The sequence below is a fragment of the Sapajus apella genome, unplaced genomic scaffold (assembly GCF_009761245.1).
Source record: "Sapajus apella isolate SASKATOON/1434 unplaced genomic scaffold, GSC_monkey_1.0 scaffold55, whole genome shotgun sequence".
Lineage (NCBI taxonomy): Eukaryota > Metazoa > Chordata > Mammalia > Primates > Cebidae > Sapajus > Sapajus apella.
The window spans coordinates 9,527,515-9,541,450 of record NW_022436995.1 but is presented as its reverse complement, the minus strand read 5'-3'; the positions used below and the strand labels follow the sequence as shown (position 1 = coordinate 9,541,450).

Sequence of the window (13,936 nt, the reverse complement as noted above, 5' to 3'; positions counted from 1 at the left end):
CCAGCTTTTGGTTGTGGTGAGCTGAGATTGTGCTATACAATCTCAGCTCACCACAACCTCTGCCCCCCCGGTTCAAGAGATTCTCCTGCCTTAGTCTCCCAAGTAGCTGGGGCTACAGGCATGTGCCACTATGCCCAGCTAATTTTATATTTTTAGTAGAAATATGGTTTCTCCACGTTGGTCAGGCTGGTCTCAGACTCTCGACTTCAGGTGATCCGCCAGCCTCAGCCTCCCAAAAAGCTGGGATTACAGGTGTGAGCCACCGCGCCCCGCCCAGTATTATAATTTTTAACGGTTGCAGAATATTCTATTGAATTAATGCTTCCTAATTTACTCAGTCAGTCTCACATTAGGCCTTTATTTTGCTCTTAATGTTTCGTTGTTATAAATAATGCTGCGATGAGCATCTTGATGCATAGAGTTTTTCCCTGCCTTTGGATTATTTCCTTTGGACAGGTTCCCAGAAGCAGGATTACTAGGTCACAGGATACGGACATTTTTATGGCTTGCGACGCCTGCTGCCAAATTGCTCTCCAAAAGGGTGATACGACTTTACTTTATGTGTCTATGATAATGGCTTATACAACTTTGGATGACACTGCAGTAGGACCCAGGACAGTGTCGGCAGCTGGGAGACTGGAGTTCTTCTTTTCAAAACTCCTTAACACGTTCCTTAATTTTCTCCTAATTATTAAAGTAAAAAATGCACCATCTAGAAAGGCAACTTAATTTTCTCCTAATTATGAAAGTAAAAAATGCACCATCTAGAAAGGCAAACATAAAAGTATAACCAAGTAAACAAAAGCACCCATAATCCCACCTTTCCATAGGCTCTCAGAAGGTGTGATTTCTGATTGTTGGAATGCTGGGATGAGGAACTGGGGATGAATTTATACAGAGGGGAGTAACTTATACAGAGTGAGGACTCCAGCCTTTCCAGAGTGGTCCTCTGGGGAGGACATGCACATATTCTAGCCACGCTGTTGAGATCAAATCACCTTTAAAAAAAATACACAACTTTTTAATTTCCTGGTATGAAATTCTGCTTAGGACTGGCAAGGCCTTCTCAGGGCTATCCTCAGTGACAGCCCTGTCTCCAAACACACAGGGGGTTAGGGCTTCAACATATGAATTAGGGAGATACAATTCAGCCCACAGCACCATGTCACCCTAACTCTACCCTGAACTCACAGACTCCTTGACATGTGCTGATGACCTTGCACTGTTGCTGCAGTCCCCTCCACGAAGACTCTTCTGTCTCCTGCCTCACTTTCACTCATCTGTGCATACCCTCCCGTCCGTCCACTCATTCATTCATTCAATGCATTTATTTATTAGGCAACACGGTCATCCAGCAAGTAGTTTAGTAAGCACCTGCTGCGACCAGGCAGTGTTAGCCCTGGGACTTCAATGGTGCACAAGACACAGCGGACAGTTCTGCATCCTAATTCCAGCCAACCTACTCACTTCTTTCTCCAACTGTCCTACTATCTCACCCCAGGCAACCAATGTCTCTCACCTCCTATCCTAACAGACCCTTGACAGACCCCTCCTTGAGCAGGAGGCTCTTTGACACCTTCCTGCTCAGGGGAAACAGATGGTGTTAAGCCACTGTGGCAGCTGTTTCTAAGCGAGGGATTGCAAAGCTGTGTGTCCACCCCCTGCCCCAAGAAAACAGAAGTATACATACCCCAACAAGGGAAACACGTGTGCTTGCAAGATTCGTATAGGCAGTCCCTCTTTGCCCAGGAAACAGGCTTGCTTCCATGACACATTCTTATAGAAGACAGAAAGGAACTGCTGCTTAGCGTTCTCAGAGGGGAAGAAGGTGGGTGTTGCACGTTGCACAGAACCTCCTTCACTGAACTAGAGAACTATGAAACTGAGTCACACTTCACATGTACTGTCTCTTCCTCAAGGGGGGCAATAAAAAGGAAGGGAAACCCCAAAGCAGGCAGAGCTATGAGGCTCCCACCAGCCAGGCTGATCAGAGCCCTGGGAAGCGTGGAGGTTACAGCTGGATCCTGTTTAACATAGTACACCATAGGGCGAGGCGGTTAAAGACACAGCAAGAGCGCTTTTTGCTCATCTCTCTCTTAGTGGCCTAACATTTCCATATCAAAGTGAATTACAACCTGTAGGTAAAGTGTGTGTGTGTGTGCGCACACGCGTGTGTGCGTGTGTGTGTGTGATCACCCCCTAATTTGGGCTGGACCAAATGTCTCAATCATGGCAAAAACCCTTCCTGTCTCTCACTTGTTCCCTTCCATAGCATCAAGAGTGTTTTTTAAAAAATTATTTTCGGCCGGGCGCGGTGGCTCACGCCTGTAATCCCAGCACTTTGGGAGGCCGAGGCGGGTGGATCACGAAGTCAAGAGATCGAGACCATCCTGGTCAACATGGTGAAACCCCGTCTCTACTAAAAATACAAAAAATCAGCTGGGCCTGGTGGCGCGTGCCTGTAATCCCAGCTACTCAGGAGGCTGAGGCAGGAGAATTGCCTGAACCCAGGAGGCGGAGGTTGCGGTGAGCCGAGATCGCACCATTGCACTCCAGCCTGGGTAACAAGAGCGAAACTCCGACTCAAAAAAAAAAAAAAAATTATTTTCTACATATAAAAAAATACGTCAGAGTGGTTATTTATGTATTTATTTGGGGATGGAGTTTCGCTCTTGTTGCCCAGGCTGAAGTGCAATGGCGTAATCTTGGCTCACCACAACCTCTGCTTCCTGAGTACAAGCAATTCTCTTTCCTCAGTCTCCCAAGTAGCTGGGATTACAGGTATGCGTCACCACGCCCGGCTAATTTTGTATTTTTAGTAGAGATGGGTTTCTCCCTGTTGGTCAGGCTGGTCTCAAACTCCCAACCTCAGGTGATCCGCCCGCCTTGGCCTCCCAAAGTGCTGGGATTACAGGCGTGAACCACCGTGCCCGGCCCAGAGTGGTTTGTTAAAACATAAACCAGTGGTCTTTTAACACATAAGCCTGTTGTCAATTAGCCAACTGAATAAAGTATAAAACAATTGTTGACTGAATAAAGCCAGTCAATAGTTCCCTTCACCCCCACTTCAGGAGCAAGTCTGTGGTCCTTACAAATGAGATTATGATGGCTACTGTGGTTTCAATGTGTCACCACCAGAACTCAGGCAGTGCCAATGTGATGCTATAAAGAGGCAGGTCCTTGAAGACGTGATTAGGCCATGAGGACTCCTCCCTGGTGAATGGGATTAAGGCCCTTATTTAAAAAGCCTTTGCACAGCGTTCTGCCTTCCGCCACGTCTGGACACTGTTCCTCCCCTTTGAACCGTGAAGCCTTGCCAAACAAACCAACTTGCTGGTGCCTTGATCTTGGACTTCCCAAGCTCCAGAGCTGTGAGAAATCCATTTCTGTTGTTTATAAATGGCTCAGGTGTTTTATTATTAGCAGCACAGAGGGACTAAGACTGGCCCTCCCTGGCCTGGACCCTGCCCCAGCACAACTAAGTAAGCCCTAGATGCACTCAATTTCTTTCTGCTCCTCAAAGGCCGCATTTCTTCTCCAGCCTTTGCACACACAGCCATTCCCTCGACCTCAGCCATACTTCCCAGCTGTTCCCTTGGCCAAATCCTCCTCTTCCTTCACATCCCTGCTTCCAGACCATCCCCAGGGCTGGCCTTCCAATACTCGACACTGTGTGGCTGCTCCTCCTCCAGGCCCCCAGAGGCATCCTCATCCTAGCGATCCTCACACCGCGCACTAATGGCTGCGCTCCCTACCTCACACCACTTTTGACTGTAAGCTTCAAGCGGCCAAGACCTCTGCCGCACTCACTGTTTTATCTTCGGTGCCTACTGAAAGGCACAGCACCTGACAATGCTCAGAGGATGCTGGCTGAATGAGACCCAGAGACAGGTCGGGCCCTCAGCGTCCCAGTACTGCCACCCTATCCTGTCCCCGCCTGCCACCCTGGAGCTCAGGGGCAGTATCTCAACCACCTCTACATCCCAGGGCCTGGCACAGAGCTTAGCACTCAAGCCAAGAAATGTTCAAGAAACATTTGCTGCACTAAGAGGAGTGGGTGTGGAGGAGCGAGGAGAGAACACAGCTTTCTGGACAGCTTTTCGATTGCTACCTCTGCCTGTCGACCATTCATACACCCACAAAACCTGCATGCCACCCTGTTTCTGTCGAAGGAGGCACACACACCACAGAAGTGTCCCTGCCTTAAAGGCTGGCTAAGAGGTGTCCTGTCCCTTTTAATTAAAAGTCAGACAGGCAGCCTCCTCCCTACTCATTCCTCTCTCTCCGGTCATTTCTAGAAACTGAGAATCAGCAGGACAGCTGGGAAGGAGGTGCTGTGGTTGTGGGGAAATGGCTGGGATCTCTCCCTCCTCACCTCCCTCCCACACTACATGTCTCCCTGTGGGGGATCAGGCTGAGGGGCTCAAGGGTCAGGAAGCTGGAGGCTGGGCCAGGGCTGTCCCACTTACTGTTTTCATGTCCTCCAACGTCCTTTTTTTTTCTCCACACCTTCCCCAAAGGCCTGGTTTTAGGGCATCCTCTCTTCCTTAGATAAGGAAGGCAAAGTGCCTGCCCCCTGGTCAGCACCCATGGTCATAGTGGGCAGGAGGGTCTCTGAAGGCCCCAGAAGCCACATCCACAGAAAAGCCCCCCAGCCTGGGTACAGGGGTGGGACCCAGTTCAGAGAGCGGCTGTTAACAAAGTCCCTTTGTCTTTCTAAGTCCTACAGGGCCCCAGGTCCAGGGCCCCAGAGAGGAGGGCAGCAGGTGGTTATACAGGCTGGAGGAGCTTGTCTGCTGGTGTGAAGGGAGCATAGTGTGGACTCAGGGAAGTCCACCCCCGGGCAGATTGTGCTGAAAAATGTCCCTGGGTCACAAACCAAGCACAGTGGCAGAATGGGGCTAGGAAAGATGCGAATATTCAGGAAGTCTTCCTGGAGGAGGTGATGCTACAGCCAGGCCTCCACAGCGGAGTGCAATTTTCACATTTTAGAAAGATTTGCAAATCAGGCAGCATTTTGGCTATTGGAATCTGATGTGCTATGTGTGTGGTTTTTAGATGGAGCCTTGTTTGTTTGTTGAAGAAATCTTTGGCCAACAGTAAGGCTGTGGGATCATCCATCTGTGAGTATCTTTTATCCCTGAAGCACTGAGACAGACTGTAGGCTACACGCGGAAACTGTCTCTATTCCCTCTGCCAGCCCCGGGTCCCCTCCTGGAGGGGGCCTACGCCAAGCAGCAGGGACAGCAGCAACAGTCTACACCAAGGGGTGGGAGGGGCAAGCCTCCTAGCCAGTCTCCAAGGACCCAGTTCATTAGGATGCATCCTTCGTTGCCATGGAGACCCCAGGGCCCACAGAGCCTGGCTAATAGTCCCTGAATTCACTCAGGCCTCAAGCACAATTAGACAAGATTAATTTTTGAGTCAGGGCATAATAAGACCTGGATGTCCGGAAAGAGTATGCCAGCCTCAGGGCAGAGCCTGGGGAGGGTACACTACTGTCACGAGGTCACCAGGGCACTGCCTGTCTTGGGTGGGAGGTCTGAGAGGCAGTGGAGAGTGCGTTCCCTCCTTTAGAATTTAGAATTCAAGGGCAACCCAGATCTGTCTGGACAGTGTAGGGGTGGGGGTGCGGGCAATTGAAGAAAGGAAGAAAAGGCTCCCTCTATCTGTCCCAGGCCCTTGTGGGGACGGAGTTGGGTGGCTTTCTTCTGCACCCTCTGATGAATTTGCCAACAAATGCATCTCATATGGCTGAAGCTATGTTGCGTGCACAGAATAGATTCTTCTATCCGTGCAAAAAATATAAATACATCATTCAAAAATCTGTACTTGAACATCTACAGGGCCAGGCATGGCAGGAGCACGCAGTGGGATCTGTGGTATAACATGCTCCCTCCCACTCAGGGCATGGGGCTCGCCCTCTGGCAGGGAGACAAGACATGTTCAGATGTAACGATCTCATCAGGGCAGTGGCATGAGAAGGATGGAGTCTGGAGCAAGGAGAGATCAGAGAAGGCTCTGTGGAGAAGGTGGCATTTTGACTGGGCTTTGAAAGCAGAAATCAGACCTTTCAAGTAGAGAGGGAGCAGAAAAGCAGAGGCTGAGTTTGGGGGCAGCAAGCAGACCAGTGTCTGGTTTGGGCAGGGACCAGGGAGGTAAATGGTGACCAGAGAGTGAAGGCTTTGATGCCCAGCCAAGTGGCTTGGGCAGGACTGAGACAAGGATGGGGCGACGGGATCCAGGAGTACAGGCTGGTGGATCCCCTAACCCCAGCCCCACTCCCCTAGTCCAGACCAGCCAGGACAGACTCACAGCATGGCTGCCCTCGCTCCTGTCCCCACCAGCTTCCCGCAAGCAGAGTCACTTTTCCAGGCCTCAGGAGGGTCTGGACAGAACAGAAACTTTCTTCTGGCAGCATTTCTGCACAATCCCCAGATTTCTAAACAAAGTCCAGTTAGCAGATTAGCCCCTTGGTGCCCAGAAAAGAGATGGGAAGGCACAGAGGAGAGGCAGCCTTGCTGCAGAGTTAAAAGTCCAAAGTAAGGAGCTGGGGAGATTGGGCTGCTGCAGAGGGGCGTTCAAGGCCCGGCGGGCTCCAGGGCAGGAACAGAGTCTGGAGACACGCGTGCCCGAGCTCACCAGGGACTAGCCTCTCTAGGGTATGAACTCCTGCAGTCTCTCAGGTCGAGGCCTTTTTTAGAAAGCAGGCCTACTCTCTAGAGAAAATTGGACTGCTGCCCTCAGATCATTTTTCCCCAGAAGGTTACTATTAGTAAAAATCACTGACCACACATAATAGAGAAGCAGAGACAGCGAAACTTCCAGCTTGTCTCCACCCCTACCAACGCGCACGCTCACGCGCACACACACGGCAGTTCTAGACGGGTTTAGCCATGCTAAAATCCTAAAACCCACACAGCCTGGGCCAGGAACAGCTCGGTTCCCTGAGAGCTGGGACACCCCAATTCCAGCCAGACTGCTCACCCTCTTCTCCAGGGGCTGCCTACAGAGCCCAGGGCGCCAAGCTTCAGCCTCTGTGGGATCTGATTTTCTGAAACAGTGAAAATGCTCTCAGAGCCAAGTCTATGGAGCAAGGCAGATGATGCAGGTGGTAGAGGGGGACTGGATCTGAAACAGGTGGAGAAGGCAGCGCCACCTCTTCCTCCTGGGTTCTCCGTCACCCTTGACTGTGCCGCGTGGTTCTCCACTGACTTCTAACTCATACCTACCCCCACAGACTCATCAGCTTCCAAAGCGTCCCCCTGCCCCTGCCCTCCTCCCAGCCCTCACTGGTTCTCCCTGGCCAGCTCAGGCCTCTCGCCTGGACCACCACAGTGGCCCCCTAATGGGTCAGATGCCTCCACACCCACCAAGAGCAAAGGATCTAACTCTGCAGGCCCCCGGGAGCGGGACAGGGACAGGAGCCACAGGCTGGACTTTTGCTGGGTTTCCCTTCTGCCCTTGTTCACCACAGTAACTCTGGTGAAGACTCTGAGCTACACAGCAGTGGAGGATTTTGTTTGTTTGGTCTTTTTTTTTTTTTTTCGATGGGAGGGAAACAGAAATTAGGGAGACACGACTGGCTAAACGCAATGCTTTTGAGAGGCCAAACAGCATGGCGCCTGGAGCGCACTGTGGATGCAAGAACCCTGGTTCCATTTCCATTTGCTAGGTCTGTGACCTTGGGAATGCTGCTTAACCCGTTGAAGCCTCAGTTTCCCCATCTACGGAATGGGGATAATGGTAGAAGCCATCTCCCTGTGCTTCCTAGGTGTTGAAAGGGTGATATGAGGTGTGTGTAAAACAATTAGGACCACCCCTGGAACATGGTGAGCGCTGAATAAGCATTAGCGGTTCTGTCCTACTTGGTAGTATCTTGTTGCTGGTGAATTAAAATCCTACAGCATCTCCCCTCCCTGCCACCCCAAAACCAGGCCAGCCTGGAAAAGATGTGCCAGCAGCCAGGCGAGCAAAGCCACCTGTCTCTGTCATTTCTCCTTGACCCGAGAAGGCTGTGCCTCTTAATTGCTCTTTGGTTTTATGCAATATGAAATGAGCAGGCCACCAATTCCCTGCAGGAAAAAAAAATACATATATATATATATATATATATGCTTCTGCTCAAAATACTAATGAGGTTGGACTCGCGGTGAGGCTGGCAGGGGAAGACAGTCCCTGAGGCCTTCCATGGAGCCCTGCTGGCCCTACAGGAGGATGTGGCCCAGTTTGGAGCACCTTTGAGAAGGCAGGCAGGAGGAGGGCCACTGGGTGGGCTCCAGGGCCCCAGGTCAGGAGGCCAGAGCGGCTTGACGGCCCGTGGGAGGGGGCGTGGGGAGCGCTCTGCGGTGATGGGTGGCCATTTCTCCCCATGGGTTTGTGGATCCAGATGTTCTTCGAGGAGCTCCAGGAACACCCTGGCTGCTGTGTTGCTCCCCTCTCCTCCCACACCGTCCCCAAGGCCTCAAATGCAACTTCCCTGTGCCCTCTGCCTCTGCCCTGGCTCCATCCTCATCACCTCAACATGGCTGCTGCGCTCCAGGCCTCCAGCTGTATCCTCCGCCTATCTGTCCCTCCCAAACAGTCAGCCCTGAAGCATTAGAGAGCAGCCAGCACAGGCCGGCCTTATGGGAGCCAGGACCCAGCTTGCTCTTCACGCTCCTTTCCGAGCAGACCTGGCCTGCTCCCTGTGCTTTCCATGGCGGGGAGGATCCTGCTAGAGCCTCAGACTTGCTTCTCTCTCGGCCAGAAAGATTCCCCCTAGATTCTATGGAGCTCCATCCCCGCTTCATTCCACAGGGGCTCGCCTTCTCAGGACCACTCCCCACCCCCATGCCCCTGTATTTTCCTTAAGAGCATTTCTACCACTTGACGTCAGGATATTCATGCATTTGTGTTCTGTCCCATCTCCCCACCCTCCCAAGCCTGGCCCTGAGGGCAGCGACTGTTACAGCTTTATTCACTCATGTGGACTGTCCCATCACCTAGGGTCATGGGCATAGTGCATGCTTAATGAAGGTGTATCATGGTGCAATCTAATGGCTTGGTCACATCTCTTTCCTACAAGAAGCTCTTCGTGGATGGACTGATACACACGGGCCCAGGAACAACGCCCCTGCATAGCTCCCACCTCCCCTCGCGCCACCTCCAAGCCCTCGTCACCTTTCTAGCCTCTGATCCTCCACACTCAAACCTCACCCTTGTGTCTCGGAATCACCCCAGGGAGTCGCTGCCCTGACCTCTGCTCACGCTGCTCCTCCCCCACCTGGCTTCAGAGCTGCACTCCAACACCGCGTCCTTTCAGACGCCCGCTCAGTCTCCCCAGGGTCCCTGGGAGTTTAGGACGCACATTCAATGCTGGGCCAATTGCTTCATCTGTATTTGTTTGCCCCTCTGCCTCCCAGGCAGAATTCAACTTCCTTAAAGGCCGGGAAGATTGGTCCCCTCTGGTTGTCCCCTGAGCCAGCACAGAGCCTGGCATGGAGCAGGTGCTTAATGGATGGTATTTTGTCTTAAGATCTAGATTGGCCTAATGATAATAACTGTTATTAACTTTACCACTCATGAGGTCCACCATGGGAAACAGGAATAGCAAGCCAGTCACAGAGCTGAGAACAGAACCCACCCCTGGGAGAAGACCCTGAAGCCGTGCCCAAGGGGCTGAACTGAGGGCAGGGGGTCCCAGTCCCCTAAGGGAGGACAGCAGATGATCTGAGGCCTGAGCCATGCAGCCACAGGCTTCTACATCTGGCGATAAGGCGTATCCCACTGTCATGGGGAAGTGCTGCCTTACTTCGCTGTCTGCAACTCCCAGGGATGTAAACTGGACATCCATGTCCCCCTTCCTGGGAGGAAATCCTGCCAGTGTTCTCAGGGACATGGGACAGCAGGGCTTAGCTGGAGGAGGAAAGAGGGAGGGGGCCCCTTTGTCCCAACCTGAGGCAGGGTAGGGGCCAGCTCAAGAGAGCATTCCCTCTGGCCTGACCCCACAAGTCACAGCTGAGACTGCCACTTGGCTGGTGACTCAGCCAGTCCTCTGTCCTTGAATGCTGCAGAGCTGGGACCTCTGCACAGTGCAATGCTTCCTAAACCCACTTTACTGCACAACTCATCTGACTCTCAAAATACTGTCGAGGGACAGACAGAACTAGACTGACAGCTAGAACTGAGCTGACAGTTCCCTCTTTTCAGAATTGGAAAAAAAGATCCAGAGAGGTTAACAACTTTCCTAAGGTCACACAGCATGATAGAGGCAAAGCCCAGAATAGAAGCAAGGCTGAGATTTCAGTTATTATTTGGAGTTGCCAAGAAAGTATGTGCCGAAAAGCTTTCCTGGGACAGGAGGCAGGAGGTTGAGAGGGCTTTCTGTCCTTTCCAGGAATCCCACCCCTCTTCCCTCTGCAAGCACACAGGCTCTGTCTGGCTTCAAACCCAGAGAAATTCCATCTCTGCTCATTGGCTCGCAGACACGGGAAGTGGCCCGTTCCCCACGGCTTTTTCCCTGGAGAATGAGTTCAATAAACAGAGCCCCTTTCTCATCTTCCTGCATAAATATTGCAGGAGACAGAAACAAACAGACCTCCTTTTGATCTTCTGCTGGTTATTCAGAAATCAGGGCTCCTCTATCCCAAGCAGGGGCCACCCGCCCAAGGAATTAGTGTCCACCAGGCCGTGAGAGATACAAGATAGCACCTTCCTGCCGGGGCTGCTCACCTGGGCTGGGAAACCTGGTGAGGGCTGGAGAACACAGCTCGGCTTGTACCAAAAGCGCTCCACCTACCCATCCACCCACTGCTTGCTGTTCCTTGAAATGGGAGGAAATGGTCTGCTGCATGTCTGCTATTCTTGGGATGCTTCAGTCACTGCTGCCCCTGGACCATACTGCAGGGGACACCGGGTTCCTGCAGACAGGCACCGCCTATGGGAAGAGGGCGCAGAGCCTTCCATGCCAGGTGAACCAGGGTTCTGGCTACAAGCCTCAGCGACGTAGAGGGCCAATCCCCTGTAAGTCTCCCCCAACACCCCTTTTGTTATTCATTCAGATGTTTATGGAGCACATTATTCTTGGATCCAGAACATTCAACAGCTCCCCGTTGCTGACAGGATTCTGACTTCAGACCGTCACTTCCTGTGCCACCCAACCATGTCTCCTTACTTCAGACCGTCACTTCCTGTGCCACCCAACCATGTCTCCTTACTTCAGACCGTCACTTCCTGTACCACCCAACCATGTCTCCTTACTTCAGACCGTCACTTCCTGTGCCACCCAACCATGTCTCCTTACTTCAGACCGTCACTTCCTGTGCCACCCAACCATGTCTCCTTGCTCAAGTCGTACTCCAGTTACCCTACTTCCTCCCTTTCCCCAAACAAGACCTTCCCTTTCTTAAGTGTATTTTGTCCTTTTGCCTTTTCTCCACTTCTCTTCTCTCATCCTTCTCAGGTCAGGATGGCTCCCACCTCCTCCATGAAGACTTCCTTGACCTTCCCACCCCACAACGGTCCTCGCAGTGAGATCTTTGTGTGGTGCAATGTGTCCTACACCCACTTTGCTGGCTCACAGCAAACTCACATCACAGCTCACCCGCCTCTGAAAATACTATCAAGGGGCAGACAAACTGGACTGATAGCTCTCTTCAGAGTTAAAACAAAAACAAAAACAAAAACAAAAACAGGCCAGGGGCGGTGGCTCACGCCTGTAATCCCAACACTTTGGGAGGCTGAGGCAGATGAATCACGAGGTCAAGAGATGGAGACCATCCTGGCCAACATGGTGAAACCCTGTCTCTACTAAAAATACAAAAATTAGCTGGGTGTGGTGGCGCGTGCCTGTAGTCCCAGCTACTCGGTAGGCTGAGGCAGGAGAATTGCTTTAACCTGGGAGGCAGAGGTTGCAGTGAGCCGAGATCGCGCCACTGCACTCCAGCCTGGCGCCTGGCGACGAAGCAACACTCTGTCTCAAAAAAAAAAAAAAAAAAAAAAAAACAAAAAAAAAACAAAAAAAAACCCAGAGAGGGTTTTTCCCCTCCACCCTGAGCTCCCTTGTAGCTTTCTGCCACTGCTACCCAGGAATTGCTCTTGTGACACTCTCATGTTGTAAAGTCTTATTGTTCCAGCTCAGTCACAAATGTCCAGAGAAGGAGGCTCCAGACTGCATTTCAGCAAGTGTCTGAGGAGTAGGGCCACATCCAGGCCTGGCTGATCCCGAATGGAAGCTCAGCTTTTAAGAAATGTGAATGCCTGGACCCCACCTCTCAGAGATTCTGATTCTATTGTTCTGGGGGAAGGAGGACAGGAAGGACCAACTATTAAATTTGCAAGTCTCCTTTCTCAAACATTTTGAAGAATTTCAAGACAGTGACAAGAGAACATTAAACCAAATGTTGCACAAGTCACATGCCCATGGCTATGGTTTGCAAGTCTCTGCCAAAACTCATGTTGAAATGTAACTGCCAATGTAACAGTATTAAGACATGGAGCCTTGCCGGGAGCGGTGGCTCAAGTCTGTAATCCCAGCACTTTGGGAGGCCGAGGCAGGTGGATCATGAGGTCAAGAGATTGAGACCACCCTGGTCAACAAGGTGAAACCCCGTCTCTACTAAAAATACAAAAATTAGCTGGGCATGATGGTGCATGCCTGTAGTCCCAGCTACTCGGGAGGCTGAGGCCGGAGAATTGCTTGAACCCAGGAGGCGGAGGTTGCGGTGAGCCGAGATCGCGCCATTGCACTCCAGCCTGGGCAACAACAGCAAAACTCCGTCTCAAAAAAAAAAAAAAAAGACATGGAGCCTTTAAGAGGGGATTAGGTCATGAGAGCTCCACGCTCATGAATTAATTAATATGGTTATCCTGGGAGTGGGCTCCCGGATTTCCTCTCTCTGTCTCACACACTCACTTAAATGCAATGCCTCTGCCATGGGATGATCCTCACCAGATGCTGGTGCCATGCTCTTGGACTTCTCAGTCTCTAGAACCATGAGCCAAATAAGCCTTTTTTTTTTTTTTTTTTTTTTTTTGAGATGGAGTCTCACTCTGTCACCCAGGCTGGAGTGCAATGGTGCAATCTCAGCTCCCTGCAACCTCTGCCTCCCAGGTTCAAGCGATTCTCTTGCCTCAGCCTCCTGAGTAGCTGGCATTACAGGCACGTACCACCTCACCCAGCTAATTTAATAAACTGTTCTTTATGAACTACCCAGTCTGTGGCATTCTGTTTTGGCAGCAGAAAATGGACTAAAACACACATGAAGCTGGCCCTAGAGATAGGCATTTAAACCTCACCAGGTAATTTGCAGCCAGGGCTGAGAACCACCACCACGGTCCCCATGAGCAGTGGAGGTTCTGTGCTTCTGAGCTCCCATGACAGTACACAGACCAGAGCACTGGACATTCTATATACACTGTGCAGTACACAGACCAGAGCACTGGACATTCTATATACACTGTACAGTACACAGACCAGAGTCTCTGTCTCTGTATGCCTAGGCTGGCTGGAGCACAAACAAATATTTATAGAGTGAATGAATATATGAATAGATGCTAAGAGGTGGGACTTGAACCAGAAGGCTGGGAAGAGTCTTTTTTTCATTTATTTATTTTTAATTGAGATGTAAAATATACATAACATATCTACAGTGCACGAATCTGAGGTGTTCAGCTTGATGGACTTTTATGCATGTATGCATTCATGTAACCACCATCACTCCAGAAGTTTCCCTCATACCCTATCTCAGGTAATACTCTTCCCCTATCCCCACTCCAGGTAACCACTAAAAAGTGGATAGAATTCCATCAGATGACGGCTCTCCCAATGAAATAGGCAGCATAAGCTCAGGTGGGGTATATCCAAGAGACATGAAAGATGCTGACTCAGAAAATTCCCTATATGTACAAAGGGCTGAATTTACACCCAGTATACGAAAATGAACACAGAGGTTGA

General features: G+C 51.1%; 1 protein-coding gene across 3 annotated transcripts in view; it reads right to left on the bottom strand.

Moving 5' to 3' along the window:
- Positions 1 to 13,936, bottom strand: part of CORO2B (coronin 2B) — a 153,334-nt gene that overhangs the window by 123,462 nt on the left and 15,936 nt on the right. The window contains exon 1 of one of the 3 annotated variants that reach the window (XM_032244624.1): positions 1,691 to 2,251. The exons of the other annotated variants lie outside the window; for them this stretch is intronic. Coding sequence (XP_032100515.1) covers positions 1,691 to 1,768 — 78 coding nt within the window. The 5' untranslated portion in view covers positions 1,769 to 2,251. Of the gene's footprint in view, positions 1 to 1,690; positions 2,252 to 13,936 lie in introns of those variants that run through there. 3 annotated transcript variants of the gene reach the window in all.